At 48.4% G+C, this 20,412-nt stretch overlaps 1 protein-coding gene across 8 annotated transcripts in view; it reads left to right on the forward strand.

The window, feature by feature from the left end:
* Window positions 1–4,305: 4,305 nt before the first annotated feature.
* The window catches only part of LOC142019207 (RNA-binding protein 4B), a 33,193-nt gene continuing 17,086 nt past the window's right edge, over window positions 4,306–20,412 (forward strand). For 2 of the 8 annotated variants that reach the window (XM_075005757.1, XM_075005765.1), the window contains exons 1-2: window positions 4,385–4,552; window positions 5,565–5,987. In XM_075005757.1, the coding sequence (XP_074861858.1) occupies window positions 5,576–5,987 (412 nt within the window). In that variant the 5' untranslated portion in view covers window positions 4,385–4,552; window positions 5,565–5,575. The other 6 variants (XM_075005763.1, XM_075005764.1, XM_075005767.1 and 3 more) reach the window with 6 other exon arrangements.

The raw sequence follows: 20,412 nt of genomic DNA on the forward strand, positions 1-20,412 counted from the left end.
ATGTGGGTGCAAACACAACCCAGAAAGTAGAGTTGCATTTATACGGCACCCACCGTCCAAGGATGGCCAGTTTTACAATGGGCAAGCAGAGATGAAACAAGCGGGTGTAGTGACTCATTGTCAGAGCCAGGCACAGAATGCAGGATTTGGCCTGCCCCATCTCTCATCCAGGCACTGCTTGAAAAAGAATAACCCAAACATTTCTCCTAAGAAAATACTTTTATTTTCCCCTCACAAAAGGCTTCCTCCCCCACAGCACCACCTGCCACTAGGACTGGAATGCACAGAGCAAGTGCTTTCACATGCTAAGATGGAGAACAAAGTAGCCAATTTTGAGAGTGAGAATTCCACTGCCCTCCTCTGACTTGGCCTGACAATACTTGTTTTGTTTCACCCTCAGGGGAGTAGAAACCAGACAAGCTTGTGTGGCACACAGAAGCATTAATGTGTCCTCCACAGCCTCCGGCTCTCTTCACTGTCACTGTACTTGCTCCCAGCTCTAGCAGTCTCCAATTGCCAACTCACCTCATTAACAAGCTGCCTTAAAGTGGCAAAGACAATACCCAGGACATCGTCTGGGCACTCCAATCTCTCAACAATGGGTACTTCAGCATTAGAAAGTGGGCGAGGGACATGTGGAATGTAAGCGTGACTATGCCTGTCCCTAACGTGGAGGTACACTGCCTCCTCTAAGAGACTAGTCTCTCATTTCCCAGGCCCTGACCCTGCTCCCTAACCCACTGCTCACTACTTCCCCACTGGATTCCCAGCTTCATAGGCCACAGCAAATGGGACATCTAATAAAGCAGATGGGGTATAGGTAGGACTCTGCCATCCCAGAGCCAGAACTCCTCCCTCCTGCCAGCATACAGCATCTTACTTGGGAAATGAAGGCATAAGCCAAGCCCCTCAGGAATGACAAGGCAGGAGCAAGATGGTCAGGTCTGTGACACTGGGAAGAGGCTCTTCACTTTTCAGTGCAGTAAAACCTGCAGACATGCACTTGCCCGAGCTAGGGCTTGGACATTCCTCAAAATATTAGACTAACCCTAACACAGCTTCCTTCAGACACCAAAAATTACTACATGACTCTAGAAATGGAGGCCAATGCCTGAGCCCACCTGAGTCTCACTGCCCCAGACAGGACAGGGTGCATAAGCTGTAGTCCAAGGGCTTCAAGCCCCAGGTAGGTAGCCTGCAACATAAACCCTGACACCCAGGGCTGCAGCCCTCTGGTTTGGCTTGTGGCCCAGGCAATGAGACCCAGACACCCACCCCAGCAAGTCTAAAGTCAGCCGTATCAAGCCCATTAAAATGGGGTCCCAAACCATGCTGACCTAACCTATCCTCACTACATACCTGGCTAGTTTCCTAGAACCCAAATGCAGAGGCCACTTGGCCAAGGCTGCTGAGCATCTTGTGGACAGAGGAAGGATGAAAATGTGGGAAGGTCCCATCCCCAGTTTGCTCAGGTAGGAGGAAGCACTGCCTCTCTAAAGCCCACTGCCCCTTCACCACCCTCATGTCAGTGGATGGGGTTCAGTTCACTTCAGGCTGCCAGTTTCAGCCAAGCAGCAATCTGCGGGCAGTCAAATACTTTCTCTCTCCCAGCACTAGACTAAAAGGAGCCACAACAGAGTCAAGTACAGTTTGGCTTCAGGCACAGCCAATCCACAACCCAGTAATAGCTTTGGAGTACAAATATGGTAGCATCTTCCAGACTCGTAGAACCATCCTTAGTCGCTAACCTACAGAAAAGTTAGAAGTTTAAAACAAAGTGTACTCCCCACAGTGAAATCCAGTGTTAGAAGCTGGAATTGCTGGCAGCTCTTCCTTAGACGGGTCCAGGCTGGGAACGCCACCAGGTCCAGGCAGGGGGTTAATATATATTTCAGCTGCTTACAGAGTGTGTGAAGTGCATTGCTTGTATCAAATGCTCATGGAAAGAACTTGCCCTGTTGGTCCTTCTCTACACCAAGAGCCATTTCAGAAGCAGCTGGTACAGCACAGGGACGCTGCTCTAAGTGAGGCTGTCCCTGAATCGCTGCACAATCCGCGCTCTCACTGCCCGGGCCTCACTGGAGATCTGCACATAGGGGGTTTGCACTGGGAGCTCCGGATCAGCATCTGACCCCTCCATCAGCTCCTCCCCCTCTGCCAAGTCTAAGGGCATCCTGCGGGTCAGAGCAATGTTGTGCAGTATGCAGCAGGCCAGGAAGATCTGGCAGACTTTCTGGGGGGTGTACTGCAAAGAGCCACTTGATTTATCCAGGCAGCGAAAACGCATTCTTAAGAGGGTGCATGTCTGTTTAAGCACTGAGAGGGCCTCCTGGTGCATGGCGTTGTACTTCTCCTCTCCCGGACTACATGGGAATAAAATTGGAGTCATGAGCCATGTTTTCAGCGGGTAACTTCGGTCTCCTGCAGATATAGAGAGAGCATAGAAGAAATACGTTAGCAACATACTCCCTTAAGCTTTGTAACTGAACTCCTGCCGTTCTCTGGCAAAAATTAAGCTAAAGCCCTCTTCTCCAGCCCCATCGTGCGGTTAAAAACCACACATCTTAGACCTTTTCACATCTTTTCAGCACAGAACTAGTCCCCAGAGCAATCACCAGACTGTTTGCAAAGTGAAAGGTACCTGTGTGCTAAGTACTAACCTGATCTAAGTCTACTGCTTACAGGGGAGTAGGGGAAGTGCTTGACTTTTTATAGGAACCTTGCCATTATCTCACCATATTACCCTCTTATTCCTATGCGGCAGAGAAATCTACTTACAGATGTGATGAAGTGACTTGCTGAAGGTCACACGGCAGCCAAGTGGCAAAATAGTGAATTGATCTCAGCACTCTAGTCCCTTGTCCAGCCTTCTTACTTATCAGTCAAGTAGAGACACAGATCACCTCTGTCCCCCTGCGTTCTAAGGATCACTATATTCAATGAACAGGCTCATTCAGGGAGCTGCTCCATCACAGACATGCCTCTCTGGTTCCCACCCCCACAAGCATCACCGTCTGTCCCAACTCACCCAGCAACCACACCCCATCAATCCGGGCTCCATCAAGTAACCGAGCCAGGGCAGAGTTCTCCAGCACAGCAGCATTGGGGCAGGAGCCAGGGTACTTGGCCACCACGTTGATGATTGTGCCACGTGCATCGCATACCACCTGCATGTTCATGGAGTGGTAGTTGCGGGCATTGCGGTAGGCAAGCTCATTCTCCGAGGGAGCTCGCAGAGCCACATGCATGCTGCCTAGCAGGCCCAGCACCCCAGGGAAGCAGCACTCAGGATGCCCTGCTGCAGGGCCTGGGACTGGGAAAGTAATATAACGGGCAGCACGCCGCTGCAGTGCTTCCAGGAACTGGGCTAGGCAGTTGGACATGGCTGACTGGCTGATGCCTGTGGTGTCCCGTGTGGCCGTCTGGAAGGAACCCGAAGCTAGGAAAGTGAGGGCCGAGGTCACCTTGACAGCCACGGGCAGAGCATGGCTGCGACCCGTCAAGCTCTCGAGGTCAGAGCCCAGCTCGCTACAGAGCCCTGCAATAGCTGCCTTGTCCAGACGATAGCGTCGCAGCACCTGTTCCTCACTGAGGTCCAGGAAGGAGCTGCGGGCCCGGTACACCCGGTGCTCAGGATAGAAACGGCGCCGTCGGTTCCGTTTCCTCCGGGTACCCGCAGCCCCCTCACCACCGCGCTCCCGAACCCGCCGCAGCAGCAGCACTGCCTCGGACATCTTTCCCGCGACCCGGAGGCGGAGCAGACAGGAGCCGCCCCACGCCCCCTAGCACCGGGGGCCCCAAGGGAAAGGCCCCCCCATTACCCAGGGCGGGAGAAGGGCTGGCAGCACAGCTAGCGGGGCCCGCGGAGCCGCTCAGGCAGGGAGCCCGTCCCTGAGCAGAGCTGGAAGGCGGGAGCCGCCAGCCCCAAGGAAAGCGGGGCAGGGATCGCAGGCAGTACAGGCCCTTCGCAGCACCCCACCCCCGCCCTCGCCCTCGCCCTCGGTAGCGCCAACAAATTAATCCCGCACTGAGTCTCCGCACCGACCCGGATCTCTGAGCGAGCGCGACACAAAAACTCCCCCACCCCTTCCTGTCAGTTCTGATTGGCTGCATTTCTCTCATGTGACCAGAGCCCGCCCTTCGCAGAATGCCATAGGCTGAAGAGATCTGGGTACCGCCTCTCCTTGTCGTCCTCATCACTCATCGCTTCTATTCGTCCAATAACAGCTTGCTGACTGTAACCGTCAGCCAATCAGAGCGTGAAGCTGGGAGAAATGGGGCGGGGCCAGACGAGGTCAATGGCGGGGCGGAGGTGGTAAGAGACTGCGCCATTTTGTTATCGTCATCGAGACCGTGGCCTGAAGAGGAGCTGTTCGTGGTGAGAGACCTTTGTCTCAAGCCCCATCTGCCTCCCCCTGCACACGGGGACCTGAGGGGGGGGATAGAACCCAGGCGTTCTAGTTCCTTAGCTCCTGTCCCCGCGCCCTCCCGGCTGGGCTGGAACCCGGGAGATCTGGGGCCCCGGCCTCCCCGAGAGCCCTTCTTCCGAGAGGTGGGTAGAACTGAGGCGTCTTGGCGTCCAGCCCCACCCCCACAGTCTGGGATGGAACCCGGGAGTCTTGGGGTCCAGCCCCTCCACCCCCACCCTACCCTGAACGCGGATGGAGCCTAAGAGTTGGGAAGGAACACTGGAGCTCTGGAGTCCGTTCCCACCTCTTCCTGCCGCTGAGGTGGAGAGAACACAGGCTCTCCATCACCCCCACACCCTCTCGGAGGTGGGGCGGAACCCAGTAGTCCTGGATCTCAGACTCGCACACCCCCGTCTGCTGGCTGAAGTGTGGCTTTGTCATCCTTTTCCCTTCACAAGGAATCTGAATTCCCAGAAGGATCAAACAGAAATGTCATTCTTGGGCCTCTTTCTTTCTCTTTAGTGATAATTCATTTCTGGTGTCTTTTGTGTTGTAAAAGAAGGCAAAAAAGGGGTGTGAGCTCATGTTTAGTACCTTTTGTAGCTCACTTTTAACTGGAGGGGGCCAGTGGGCTACAGGCGAGTGAGCTCAAAACCTGTCCTCTGGCTCTGTTTCATTTTGGATGTATGGCTTAGGCTGGGACTTTTCAAGTGGCTGATCATTTCTCAATGGCAACTGATTAGAATTTTGCATCTAAATATTTTGTAGCCCTGTATGGTGAAGAATCAGTTTTAGGACAACACAAACTATAACACAAATTTGCAGTAAAGACAAACCCTTTGATCATCCCAGGTGTGACTTCACTGCTTAATATGGTGACAGTTTTTCCTCTTCTTCCTGGGCATGTTCAGAGGAATACCCACTAAATGACAGCAGAATACTTTATCTTTAGTTTCAATTAAAGTATAGCTGAATAAAAATTTGTCCTCTTTAGTCTGACTTTGCAGCTTAAGAGCTAATGTTTCAAAGCAAAGGGTTCTGTTATACAAGTTAAATGCTATTGCCTTAACACTAGGTGATGTCATTTGGCAAAGTACGCTGGGAACTGGGTCACATTGTTTCTTGTTCCTCACCTTCAACTATTCTTATCCCCAGGCTCTGCTGAGATGGTGAAACTTTTCATTGGGAATCTGCCCCGGGAGGCAACAGAGCAAGAGATCCGGTCGCTCTTTGAGCAGTACGGAAAGGTGTTGGAATGTGACATCATCAAAAACTATGGCTTTGTGCACATTGAAGACAAGACAGCAGCCGAAGATGCCATCCGTAACCTGCATCACCACAAGCTGCATGGGGTCTGCATCAATGTGGAAGCCAGCAAGAACAAGAGCAAGGCCTCCACCAAGCTGCACGTGGGCAACATCAGCCCCACCTGCACTAACCTGGAGCTGCGGGCCAAGTTTGAAGAGTACGGTCCAGTGATCGAGTGCGACATAGTGAAGGACTATGCTTTTGTGCATATGGAGCGGGCTGAGGATGCAGTGGAGGCCATCAGGGGCCTAGACAACACAGAGTTCCAAGGTGAAACATGAACCAGGAAAAGTGCAGCCTTTGCTAAGACTAGGTAGTACCAAGTTCTGTCCAGAAGGTCAGGTCAGGTCGGGGTGCAGGATGCCGAGGCTGTCTCTCTGAAAGTGAAGACTAGGTCTGGGTAGGCTCTGCTCATAATATGAACTCTCACTCCAAATGTTAAGTGTTACAAGGTAACTGTGTGAGCCAGGTTCTGCGTTAGAGTCCACAAGGGTCTTGTGTTTGGATCAGTGCACTGTTCAACCAGGTTAATTTTATTACTCCTTCAAGAACTTTGCCTTCCCCACCCCCCCACCACCCTGAGTTGTTTACATCTTGTAGACTCTTTAAGCTGCTCGTCCTAGACTTCACTGCAGAATCAGCCCTCCCTTGTTGAGGGAGGGGGTGAGAGAGACTCCTGTGGGGCATGGGGAGTGGATGGGAGACACTGTCTCTTGTTCTGTCCCCTTTTTTGGGATAGGCTTGGTCCTTTCTCCCGCTACATTTCCCTGCAGTCTAGTGCTTCTTCCATTGCTGAAGGAAGATGGAAACGTTGGGCCAAGTGAAAATGCCAGCCACGATGTTCTTTGAGTAATTAACGTAGTTCTATGAAGTGTGATTTACCTGGTTATGTGGGGCCTTACATTGCCTGTTCAGTTACAGAGCATTGCAGTAATATGTCTAGAGGTTTTGGCTCTGTTGTGCCAGGCTCTGCAAATCAGACTGTCTCTGCACAAAAAGATTACAGTCTTAGATAAGAAACAGTAGGAGGATAGAAGACACATGTGGCAAATGGTAGATAACAGTGAAATAAGTAGCTCCTCCAGCACTGCACCCTCTTAACCACTCTTATGTCTTGTAGGCCACAACAGAGGATAGTCTAAGGAGGACACTCCAGGTGGATTTGTGAGTTTTGAATGGAGTGCTTCTTTTGCGTACCACTGGGTTTGTTTGAAGAGTACGGCAGCCCCAGCTGAAGTTAGCACAATACAGGGTCGTTTTGGTCTGCTCTTCAGCTGGGGAGCTGGTACTGGCATCTGGAGGAAAGGAGTAGTTGCACCTCATTCCTACCATCCATGTAACTGTTCCAGGGAAGCAGAGCCAATCAATGCTGAGCAGGAGCCTTCTCTTGGGAAGGGGGAGATTCCGTGTTGCGTCTCAGTCTGTATTTTCCCTGGTGGGCTCTGAACTTTGCCTCACTCAACTTTTGACTTCTCAGGCCTGTGACTAGAGAAAAATGGCTCCAGCATCACAACAACAAAGCTATTTTAATTGTAGGAGAGTGTGTGCAGTGACGTCGAGTGAGGTTGGGCAGCAAGAGAAATGGAACCAAATCTAACCTCTGAGGACAAGTGGAAAAAAGATGGAAGTCCTTTGCTTGGAATAGGGGATTGTCTTGATCCCCGGTCATGCTAATTGAATTACTGCCAGAAAAATCTCACTTATCCCCATGAGCTGTCAGTTCTCCCTTACACTGAATGTGTGGGGGTGTGAAATGTAATTGCCTCAACATGTACAAATGAGCTCTGGCAGTGCCCTGCTTCTCCTATGAGTAGAATTAGCAGGTCCAAGGGCAACCATAGGGTTAAAAGCCACATTTCACGATTGTATTTGCTCCTCTTGTGTCCAGCAATCTCAGAGTTAGTAAGATAAAAGGCACATTCATCTTTGTTGACCGTGTTCGTGCTGGTTGCTTTTGGAAATGAAAACAGACTAGCCTGTGTCAGTGCTGCAAATGTTGGCCTGGTTACTGAAAATGAGGCCAAAAAATTGGCCTATATGAGGCGGGAGCAGATCCATCTGAGAGGGAGTGGCTGGCCTAGAGGTAGGCTGTTGTGGACAGTACCAAAGATCTGGGGTGCAAATACTGGAGGAGCCCTGGAGGTGAAAGGGGAAACTATTGGACCTTGAATTTTAAGTCTTTAAAGCAAAATTGGATGCCCTTCTAAAGTTATGCTAGAGCTCGAACAAAACTGTAGGCTGGATGCTGGGGTGACTGGGTGAAGATCTCCGGCATGTGTTAGGCAAGAGGTAATAATTGGTTGTCAGAATGGTCCCTTCAGGCTTTGGTCAAATCAAACGCACTTTCCACTGATATGGAGCAGAAATGTTTCCTCTAAGGTTTTATAATGGTGTTTTTAGTAGCCCAGCCAGAGTCCTTGACTCGAACTATCTAATGTTATTTTAATTCTGGTGTGGAATTCTGCTGATAGCCATTGCTCTTGGGGAAAGCATTAGTTAGGGAAGGGTTTGTGAGTGACTCTTTAAAATGATAGCAACGCCCTTCAGAAAGTAGCAGCATTTTCTCAATGCTACTTCCTAGCAGCTTCTTTAGAGGTTTTTCAGGTGTAATGTGAGATTCCAAAAGGGCTGAAGGGTTTTTTTCTGCACAGGGCCAGGTATGACATCAGTGAGTTCTCAAGGAAGTATTTTGTGGAGGGAGGCTGGTAAGTAGGTTGCATTTGTCGTATGTGAATATGGTGGGAGGAATAGCATTCAGAAAACATCATGTAGCTTTCCTTGATTATTGTACCGTCCCTCATTGTAACTTGACGAAAGATGGCACTTGCTCTTTCTAGCTTCAGCCCCTACCGGTTGACCATTAATATCCCTAATCCAGACTGCTGGGGACAGAACCAGCTTGTACTTGCAAGAGGGGGAGTATTCCACACTATGGCCAGCAGGCTCAAGCAAATAAATACCTGCTGCTGTCAAATTCACCAACCTATGGGCATCCTCTAAGACTGGGATTCCCCCTCTCATTTGTCACCTGAAAAGCTTCACAACTTGAATCCTAAAGACTGCAACCAGAAGAACTGGCAAAAAAAAAAAAAAGACAGACAAACAAACCAAAATGTGTTAGATTCGAAAGTGCAGGGTGCATCCCGATTTTGGGCAAGCCAGATTCTGCTTGTGCTTAACAAATCCAAAGAGCAATAAGCTGAAGGCTGATTCTCAAAGCCACTCACTACAAGAAAAGTCCACTGCATATCGTCATGGAGGCACAGGGCCTCGCTTATGCCAGCTTATTACCAGTTTTCTGGGTGTGACCCTGTTAATGTGCCAGGCTCCAAGCACTCGCACAGTTCCCTGTGGCGTCTAACACTTTTCACTGCAAACCTGCCTCTGTCTCCTTGCAGTGAATCCAGATGACCTGCGCTCCGTCAGGAGGCTTATACCATAGCCCAGTGAATATTCACAGCAATACAGGCAGACTTTTTAAAACAAGGCAACCATCTGGTACTGGCTGAGGAATCAGAACGTTCTCGGGTCGGCAAAGTGAAACTGTGATTCATGCTGGCCGAGGTGGTGCCAGGATGAATTAGCCAAGCTAGATGGGCTCCAGTCCTTCCTCTACCCTCACGGCAGAGCTTGAGAGTTCCGAAAGGGCAGCATTTACTGCAGTCCTCTGGCACCTTGTTCTCAAGCTCCTACACGTGTTGCCCCTGTAGAGGTTTCCTGCTGTTAGGTGGTGGTTCTTCAGTGGCTGTGGAGTCCGTTGTGCCGGACTCTTTGATACGGGTCAGATTCAACCAATTGTTTAATGACTCTAAGGGTTGTACCAGACAGACAACAAGGGTCGGGGGACGCACAGGTGGGGCATGCCTCGAATTCATGAAATGTTACAGAAAATTCCCATTCCATTACCCACTCGTGGGAGTGAAGAAAGAGGGAGGGCAGTTACTGATGTGTGGTTGGTTTGAACCTCTGCAGTTTCATAACAAGTGTCCCCTGGAATGTCCATATTCAGTCTCTGCTGGTGCAGTGATTAGGAGCTTTCCTCTCTGAAATCTTCACCTACGTTATGGGTTCCTCCACCGCATCACCTGCAAGTAGACTTGGTGGAAATTTAAGCAGTAAATCTTATTGCCTTATCGGGCTTAATGGGTTGGAGGCTTGGTCTGTTGATGCCTGTCTGTTGGTAAGAGGTATTGTAGGTTAGTGCCAACTATATTGCCTGAAAGAGATGATTGCTGTCCAATCGGTACTATGTTTTCTTCCAGGTGTTCTGGTGGAGTAGTTCTCAACCTCTTCCAGATCAGAAACCCCCTCCCACTTGGCCATGGGGGATGGCAGGAGGGCTGTGACTCTCTGACACCTCTTGGCTATCCCCAGACTGAGAACCCTGTCTCCAGAGCACCAGAGTCTAGCAGCCAATCTGCACTGTGTGGATATCAAACCACCAGAATCTTTTTCTTCTTTGGTAGAGCCATTTGGGCTGTTGGAGCAGTCCTGTATTAGGACACTTGCTGGGAGCCAGGACACCCAGCTTCTGTTTGCATCTCAGCTGTGTGACCTTGGGCAAGCCCCTTCTCCTTTCTCTGCCACTTTCTCTCACTGTATAACAGAGCACTGTTGCTTACAAGTGAAGCAAAGTGTTTTGAGATAGACAGCTTCATTAAAGAGTTGGATGTTAAGGAATACCCAGGCCCTTTCATTCATGGAACAGATGCCATTAACAATACTGTTCATGTTGTGATAGTGCCCACAGGTCCCAGTTGGGTTTGCCGATGGGCCTGCTCTATACATTAGAACATACTCGATTTTTGTCAGGTAGAAATTCATAAAACCCAAGAAGCTAATTTTGGCGTCGTTGGAATTAGGAAGGTAATGTCCTCTTTCCCCAAAACAGTTTGAGGAGCCAGAGGTGTGCTGGTGAAACTCTCACATTAATGTCTCCAAATTGATGGCTTTTCATTAGCAGCGATTTCATGATCTGACCCACTTCCCCTGCTAGATGGGCAGCTCTCCTCAGCCTACTAAACTCTGTCTTTAGAAATTTGAGTTAAAAAGACCTGTATTTGAGTAGACCCCTACTCAGATCATGGCCATACTTTGCTAGACATTATACCAGCTCAATGAGTCAGTGTCTGCCCTGACTTGCCAAAGGGTGGGAAAGGCAGTGCAGGCAGAGGAAGGGACTTGACTGCGGTCACCCATCAGAAGAGCTGAGAACAGAGTACAAGTGTCCTGTCTGCCTGCTGGACCCATGCTGCCCCCTTGTCACTCTGATGGTAGTTCCCTAAGATTGCTGAAGTGCATTAAGGCAAATGTTTCTCGTGGTGAATTATGTTTACTTTCTTCGATGGTTAAAGTGACCACATGGTATCCAGTGCTGCTTTTGCTGTGTGCTGTATGACTGGCCACTGAGACAAAACTCAGCATTGTGAGGCACACTTAATTCTCAAACATCCTAGCTGCAGATTCAAAGGAGAACCTGTAATTGATATGATGAGCTCTCCAGCCAAGAGGAGAGTGCTTGTAATTCTTAGTTCAGTTAACTTTTAAGAGTAGCTTTACCTTCAGACAGCTGGTCTGAGCTGTAAACTAGGTGGGAGGCCAGGTAACATGATTGCAAGTGACTTAGAAGACATTCCTCCCTACCAAGCTTCTGTTCTTGACCTTACCCTAGTTGCTCTCATGTTCGTGTCCTTTTGTATCTCTGACTTTGAATCCAGTCTCCCATGAAGCCGTTGTGACTGTGTTGTAGGTAGCATTATTGTGGTCCCCTTGTCTTTGCCTTTGGAAGGTTTTCTTTCATCTTGTACTACTTGCTGGTCTCAATGGTGCATGCTGCCCTTGGCTTCCACCCATCCAGTCCACCGTGGAGGAGCTAAGCAGGTGGCTTTTGCTGCATCTCCGATATTACCTCTTGGAAGAGGATTTTGAGCCCAGTTGTTCAGCAGTATTCACTGGCGTTTTCAAAGGAGCCCAGAGACATTAGACTCCCAGCTGCCTTCTTGTTTAGCTCAGAACTGAGCATGTTGACAGTCCCGAACTCCAGGATGCAGACCGCAGCCACGGACTCATCTGAGTTTTGTGCTTGCAAGGTGCCTGCTAAATTATGCCAGTGGATAGTAGAGATAATAGTCTGGGTCAGTTCCTCTGTTGCACACGGTGCCTCTTGTAGGACCCTGATGCTGCTAGGAAGGGTGCAGCCTCGCCAAATGGAAAAGCTCTGTGCGAGCTGCAGTTGGCTTAGCTGATTGAAAGTGCGTTGCATAGAACTGAGGTTCTGCGCAGCCATGCCAGCAACCCAAGTTCCATCTAAGCAGGACAGCTGCACAGGTGCCCCTGGGCTGCAGCAGGAAGAGGTGCCTCTCCTCAAGCCCTGGACCTGCTCTGGCTGGGGGAGAGGCACATCTCCCTGCTGGCCCCAAACTGGAGCTGCCATGGCTAGGGGAGCAGTCCCTCCGCCTGCTGGCCCCTAGCCAGTGCTACCCTGACTGGAGTACAAGCTTCCCTTCTCTGGCCCCCATCAAGCCTAACTTGGACTTGCCCAGCTGGGGGACAGGCACTCTTCCTCCCCAAGGTGCCCTCTGGGGCTGCCGGGGCAGCAGAGACACCTCTCACCAGGCCCCAAGTTGCAGTGGTAAGAGAGGGGCAACAAGTGCAGCGTATGAGCCTATGGAGAGCAAGCCACAGCATGAGTTAGTAATAGGCCAGTTGTCATGCAAGCTCTATAGGGGATGGGGAGAGGAGCAGTCCTGGCGATCTGTGAAGTTTTAACCTGAAGTTGTGGACGTGCATTCTTAAGCGGGGTAGCCTCTGAGGTTACCTCCCCGTTGCAGAAGACAGATTGTCTAGAGCCAGGCAATGAACTGAATAGTCACCTTGGGGGAGCCCTGGCTTTTGAGAGTAGCCCCAGTGATTTCCTTAAGGTAAGGAGGCTTGCCTACTAGGGCTCTAGCTTGAGACCTGGGAGCCCTGTGTTCAGTTTCTGGCTCAGCCCCAGGCTCCTGGTGGGAGCCTGGGGAAGTCACTTCATGTACCGTGTGCCTCAGTCCCTATACAATGGCAACAACGGTTCTCGACCTTACAGCGAGGCTGTGAAGATGCTGACGCATGAGAAGTGCTCAGACTCTTCAGGGGCCATATAGGTGCCTGGATAGACGTGTGAAGAAGGAGTTGACCATCTGCCCTTGGAGCAGACTAGTGCCTGTCTGGATCCAGGCCTAAAAGAGCTTAGTAAATTTAAGCATGGGAGTAGCTCCCCAGAGCAGAAGACAGACATCTGACAAGAAGTTATGTGAATCAGGGCCTAAGTACCTTCCTGAAAGAGGCCTGAATGCCCCCTAAATATTACTATTTGGGAGGAGTTTGCTTTTCATTCCTGGCATGATTCTTACTGTAAAGCCATTCACCTCCTCCAATAGGTGGTATTCTCCTCCACTGCGAGTGCTGCAAATAGTTGTGGAAAGGCTAAGTGGTTATTGGCTACTGAGGGAACAAGATGCTTGAGTTACTTGGTTCTTGCACACTGCAAATCTTGTGGTTTTCCATGTGGCGTCAGTTTCTTATAGCAACCATTCTTGCGTCTGTTTCTTAAAGGCAAGCGGATGCGCGTGCAGTTGTCCACCAGTCGGCTTCGGACGGTACCTGGGATGGGAGACAAGAGCGGCTGCTATCGGTGCGGGAAAGAAGGGCACTGGTCTAAAGAGTGTCCGGTAGATCGCACGGGGCAAGTGCCTGACTTTACCGAAACCTATAATGAGCAGTATGGAGCGGTGCGCACTCCCTACCCCGCGGGCTATGGGGAAACCATGTATTACGATGATGGGTACGGAGCAATGGTCGACTACTACAAAAGATATCGCGTGAGGCCCTATGCTACAGCATCTGCATATGACGCCTATGCAGAGCAAACAATGGCCCAATATTCTCAGTACGCGCAATACTCCCAAGTACAAACCACAGCCATGGCCGCCACCACAGCCATGGCCAATCGCCTCACTACTACCCTAGACCCTTACGATAGAGCACTGCTGCCAACCCCAGGAGCAGCAGCAGCAGTTGCTGCAGCTGCAACTGCCGCTGCGGCAGCTGCGTCCTCCACCTATTACACCCGGGATAGAAGCCCCCTGCGTCGCACGGCAGCCGCGGCTACCACCGTCGGAGAGGCGTACGGTTACGAACGTTGTCAGCTGTCTCCAGTCTCGTCAGTCGCTCGGGCCTCCCTCTACGACGTTCAGCGTTTCGAGCGGGAGTCATACGCGGACAGGGTGCGGTACTCTGCGTTTTGAGTCGGAGGTGAGAGCTTTGTGAGTGGCAGGGCGTATGTGCTTCGAGAGTATAAATTGTGCTTGATGTACAGACAGACTTGCCAAGGTTTCTAATAGCATCTGTCTGTGATCTGCAAACTTGAGCCCAGAGAAAGCACACTGTTAGTGTTGCTTGTAAAAGCCAGACACCTTAACTGGAGTACTTGTTTGTCAGTGAATTGCCTGTATCCTGAAGCAAACACAAGTGTGGAGTCACGTGGGATAGACATGCAAGTTTACAGAATAATTCCCACCACAAGTGTTGAGTGGGCCCAGCTCTTTTGTCCTATTGTAACTTGTTTGTTATGTTTTTGACTAGAGATGATTTGAGAGAGGCAGTATGCAGTCAGATAATTGGTATGGAGTCAGCGTCGACCCTGCTGTGCTCTTTTAGCACGGGGTCTAAATCTGGACTTTAAAGCAATTCCAGGTTAAAAGCTATGTTACTGACCTAGAGTCATTCTGGTAAATGACTGGTAGAGAATATGTCACTGTTTCCCCAGTTGGAAAGCTGACAAGATCCATAGATCCATGTTGGATTTGAAGTGTTGTCAAAGTGCCATTTTTAATAGGTCTCGAAATTACCTAGCTACTTGTTCTTGAGATGGGGTAGCGTTAATTTTGCACGCTTGCTTCCTCCCAGGAAGATGCCACTAACTTTTCAGCAGTCTCTCTAAAACTGGCAGTTTTGATCTTCCTATTTAAGGACCTTATATGATAGCAATTTGGGGAAATAGACTATTTTATTTCTGTCCCTGAGCAACATATGTATCTATCAAAGAGAGAGTGTCAAGTCCGATTTGGTCCCAAAAATTCTTAATTGTAAAACAAGCCTTTGCAAATTTATGCTGCTCAATATATTAAAATCAAGATGATAAATCTTTCTATATATCATCTCTTCAGCTCAACTGGGATTTATTGAACATAATCCAGGCATGTGCGCACACAAAAAAGCTGCTCTGGTTGCTGACTACTCTGGCTGAGCAGGAGCACCCCTGCTCACAGAGGGCAGGGAGCTGCTCCAGTCCCTACCAGTTTACCATTAACATCCCTATTATAAGTAGGTCCAGCTAGCCCATACTACTGAGAGGACCCCTTGTGGCATAAAAAAATCTCTTAATTGTTAGCATCAGAGATGTTTCTATTAGTTTAAATTTCAATAAGATTTATGGAGGAAGTCTTTCCCTATGGTGTTTGCAGCACCAGGGAGCCAGTAGATACTGACTAAACACAGTCTAGTTAACCAGTCTGTTTTTACAGTTTCACTGAAATGCCACAAGAGTAAACTACAGTTTTTAAAGTCTGTCAGCTTTAACCTTACAAATACATTCACATGGGCAGGAAACCACACACACACTCTCCCAAGTGTACCGCAGGTTCCTGATTATTTGGTTAGTAAAGCCCCAGCCACTGGAGTCATGAGGTTATGTGAGAATCTGTTTACTTAAGTTTAAGCTTGTGATTGCAAAAATTTTAAAACATGAAGCGAGTTTACCATGGCACCAACTGTAATTCAGAAGTGCTCTCAAGGCTTTGTCTTTTCCAATTCCAGATAACTCAAACACCTGCATTCCTGCTTCTATTGGGATAGTATCTCAGTTTTTCTCTTGCTGTTCCCTTTAACTCCATACTTTTACTCATGACTAATTTCCCCGGTTTAACTCTGAACCATCTTTCTTCCCCTTTTGTCACCACAGCGCTCACATACTCTGACACGCTGTGCTCTCCAGGTTCCTTCCAATGTCATGGACTCACTGGTGGTCATCCAGCTTCCTACAAGTGCTTAGTTAAGCTGTCCACCTGACCATCTGTCTTCATAAATTAGTCTGTTTAGACTGGCCTCTTGCCTCACACCAAACTCCTGGCTTGGGGTTGCAGGTTTTTGGGGTCCAATTCCCAACCCCTGCTCATTCTCTTGTCTTTCCTACCCTTCCTGTGCTCCTGGCTTCTTTTAACCTTCATTCTCTACTCCTAAATCGGTAGGCAGTAGCAGAAACTATATATGGAAAGAAAATTCTGGGAGTTTTCTGCTGCCTTTTCTCTCATACTAATCCTGTCCCTTGTGTCTCCTTAAACCTGGCCCTAGTCAACAGATGACGTTATTGCAGTGTATTAGCATTGTAAGGGAGAGAAAATCCTGACTACTAAAGGGCTCTTAAATGTAGCAGAGATGAACTGAGTAAGAACCAACAGCTGGGAACTAAAGCCAGACAAACTCAAAAATCCACACCTTATTTTTAATTTCACAATGAGGTCGATTAACCATTGGAATCAACTCCCAACAGGTGTGTTGCATTGTGGCTAACTTTCCGAAAGGTGCTTTACTCACTCTGAAAATACTGGGCTCCAAGTAGAAGAGTGAGTGAGAGTCCTTCATATGTTATAGAGGAATGTTGGCACGTATACTATTGGTAGTTGTAGCATCATACATAGGCTTCCAAGTTTGAAAGAAGGCTAGAACACACATGCTGCTCTAGACTAATAAGATCCATCTAAAAAATATAAATTTGATTTAGCTCTCCCAGTTCTAGCAATGGTCAGAGCAGACAAATTATTCTGTGTTGCTTAATTTGAGGGGATCTTGCATACAGCAGAACAAAACAACTCCCATTGATGTTAACAACTGTATTCAACCAACATATGGAGCTGAATCAACAGATGCCTTTTGTCTGTGTCACATGCTCAGATACCAGCTTCACCTTTCTGTCTTGTAAGAGCCCATCGAGTATTCTACTGGTGGAGTGGTGGCAACTGGGCTGTGAAGGGCAGTTTTTACAAATGCACCAGCTCTGTAACCTATCAGTGTTTGTGCAAAACTGGGCATGGTCCAATATTGTGGTGGCAATTGGAGGAGTGACCGTAGGAGACAATGAAATCCCAAACGACTGATTAGCTAAAATTAACTCCGTCATTCTCTTTGATAACCTCTCACTGGAAAGTAACAGAGAGGTAGCCGTGTTAGTCTATACTTCAACAGAACAGCAGCAAAAATATAGCACTTTAAAGACTAACGAAATGGTTTATTTGGTGATGAGCTTTTGTGGGACAGACCCACTTCATCAGATCAGTTTCATTTCCAATACAGACTGACATAAGTACAGAGGACCAAAAAAAAAATGCAATTAAAAACTGCCAAATCAAATAGGATTGAAGGAAGGGGTGAGAGGTGGGGGGATGTTAATTGTCCTGTCTGAGATAATTACAAGCATCAAAGGAAGAGAAGCAGTCCTTGTAATGCATGAGGTAATTGATGTCTCTGTTCATACCACACGTTAATGTGTTGAATTTGAATATGAACTCTAACTCACAAATCTCTTGCTCTAATCTGGAACTTACTCAGCACCCTAGCTGCCAAGTTATTGCAAGGGCTGAAGGCTTCCCAAGATGCCATTGGCTACTGTTTTGAGCAGAATATACGTGATAGTCGCTAGTGGTCCTAATTCTGCTTGGCGGTGAACCGCATGCTTAAAATTGAGCTCACGGGTTGAGTCAGTTGAACTTAAACATGTGCTTTGAATGGGGATGGAGGTAAGCAAATGCTTCGCTGGATGGGAACCAGATTCACAGAACAGAAGGAAGAGCCACTTAACATTAAAATTAATTTCCCTACAGCTGAATGTTTGCACTATGTGAGGCACAGTCAGGAGCAGGTGTAGGTCCATGGGCTTTGGCAGGTGGAACCTGTGGCAGCAGTAGTAGGGTCTAGAATGGTGTGAGCAAACTTCATATTTGGCCCCACTCTTCATCCCTGCAATTAGCAGGGCCTCCCAACCTGTCTAATGTAATCCAAACTGAAGGAAATGTTGGCCGCATTCATGCGGGGTGGGGTGGGGGTGCGTTGACACACATGACTTTCACCATGTGTCAGAACATAAGTCTATACAGTGTAAAAACTTTATTCAGTGCATAAATATGAATGCACACACACGAACAGTAACATTCAACATTTTTAATGAGATGGATGATTTTGAGACCCAACAGTCAATGGTACTTCACGCCCCCCCATGAAATTTCATGCCCCCCCCCAGGGGTCCTACCCCTCACTTTGTCCCCCTATGGTCTAGAGAAAGATGTACAACACTGGGAGGCTCAGACCCCTGAGTTCTAATCTTGGCTGTGTCTCTGAGGTTTAGTCTACTTGGGAACACGTGGGTGAGGTTAAGACTGGTTAACTGAAAGCATGAAGTAAAAGCCCATCAGATCCCTTTTTGGCTAGCTCTTATTCAGAAATGACATGGCCTCAGTTGGCTGTAATGAGAATTAAGCAACACCAGCCTAAGGGGTTGGTTTACACAGAGGCACTTCAGAAAATAGTAAATTAGCTTTTAAAGTGGATTGTTTAAATTGCCTTAAATCCCTGGGTGGGCATTCATATTCAGAACTGCAGTGGCCTCGGTTCAGTTTAATTTTGGAAGTGAATTAAGCTAACTGCAGTACGGCCACTTTAATTTCAAGTAAGAGCATCCACACAAGGGTATAGTTTGTTTTACTTCACTTAAAATCCGCACTGTTAGTTAATCCATCTCCTTTCAAAGTGCCCCATTGTAGACAAGCTGAGAGTCACTCCACCACTGACCAATCTCTACAAGATCCCCTGCCTGGTTAGCTGGACATTGTCATCTTAAGTGCTATAAAACTGGAAAGTGTTTGGTAGTAATTTTGGCCCAGTGAGCCTAGTGTTATGGTACCACACAGAGATCCAAATTTACATCAAAGCCTCACAATTCCAAGGGTTCTGTGGACAGAGTCCCTGCCCTAAATAGCTTGTAATCTAAATAGGCCCAGGTTGGGAGAAGGAACAGAGATGCAGAGGGGAGGAGACTTGCCCAGAGTGTCACAACAGATCAGTGGCATAGCCAGGAATGGAAACCAGGAGTTCTGCAGGTTCCTCCTTGCTTCAGTCAGCACTGCTCACCCAGACGCCAGAACAGAGCACCAGGCTACTCGTTCTCAGTCCAGTTCCCTATCAACAGGATGACTTCAATGTATCATGTTAAGCCATGTGTGCTGCTTGGGTTTGGTGCTACCTTAGGGTGAAGCTGAGCTGACTCCCATGGAGATTTAGCACTAGCTACACGAGAAAGTTGCACCAGTTTAACTTGAGGCATGATTTTTAAACTGGTTCACTGAAACCAGTGTGAGAGAGACAAGTGGGTGGGCTTATAGCTGTTTAAACCGGGCTTATTTAATATCCATGTAAATCGGTGTGAACTGGTTTAAAGTACTCCAGAACAGGAGCATCCGCTCCGGGCTTTGCACTAGTTTAGAAGCAATGTTAAACCAACCTCACTTCTGTGTGTGGACAATGCTAGGGCGTGGGGTGGGTGTAAGATTTCTGGGCTTTTTGCCATAATGGCTTCTTTTGACATAAGCCTTTGAAACTGTATTGTGCTCTCTTTCAGGTAGCGTATTCTCGGGCGGACCCTCGGGCTCCCATTACACGAGAAAGTTTGTCCTACTTTCCCCACCATCCCGCTGCCTGCGACGGGTGTTGGCTGCCTCTAGTGTGTTTTATTTTTCATTGAGGTTCTTGTGTTTCAGTAAAGTTGTGACCCATTATATTTTTTTTCTTAATTTTTCAGCCTGTGAATACTTTCCCCTCACTTGCAAGCATAGTTCCTTTCTTCCCCTAACTCCACATTGGCCCTCTCTGGGCCCAGGTTCTGCATGGGTTGGGATGGGGATTCACTCTCTTCCAGGTGACTTACTCATGGAGTTCATATCATTATTTCCTTTCTCTTCTCAGCATTGTGGATGGAGACTTCCAAGTCTCCTCTTTATTTATTTGTTGTTGTTGTTGTTGTTGTCAGGAGTTGATCTGAATCCCAGTTCACACCCACCTCCTCTGAGACTAGACTGTCACCAAGGTGTTTCCAAAGCAGCTAGTGCTTGTGTAGAAGCTTATCTGTTAGAATCTGTTGTGGAGTTTTGACCACGGCTTTTCCAGCAAAATAAAAATTTCCAACAGAGGGCCCTGGCTGTTGTTTCTTTGAAAACCCTTAGCCCCAGTGGTTTCACCTCCTTACCTCCAGCAGGACATGGATCATTTGTCCAGCTTGAGCAATAGCGGTTAATGTATGAAGCCAAGCTCTTCAATTCAGTCTGTGCGGGAGGCACAATCCAGTCATGAAGGAGATGGCTTGAGGGAGTGAAACTGTGCTAGAGAAACTCAGGGAGGCTCCGACAGCCCCTGCCCCAAATACCACTCAGAGAGAACATATGTTTCAAAGCGTGTCCTAGACTCTGAGCCAAGCCATAAAAGGAGGCTGCAGATGCCTGAGGAATAGGTGATTAGCCTCATACAGAGGGTAGGGAAAAGAAGATTGGCTTAAATAAGGCATTTGTGAAGAAATGGTATGCCCTACTAGGATGGAGAATAATACTGAAGTTATTAG

This window comes from Carettochelys insculpta, chromosome 11 (genome assembly GCF_033958435.1).
Source record: "Carettochelys insculpta isolate YL-2023 chromosome 11, ASM3395843v1, whole genome shotgun sequence".
In the NCBI taxonomy this organism is placed as follows: Eukaryota; Metazoa; Chordata; order Testudines; family Carettochelyidae; genus Carettochelys; species Carettochelys insculpta.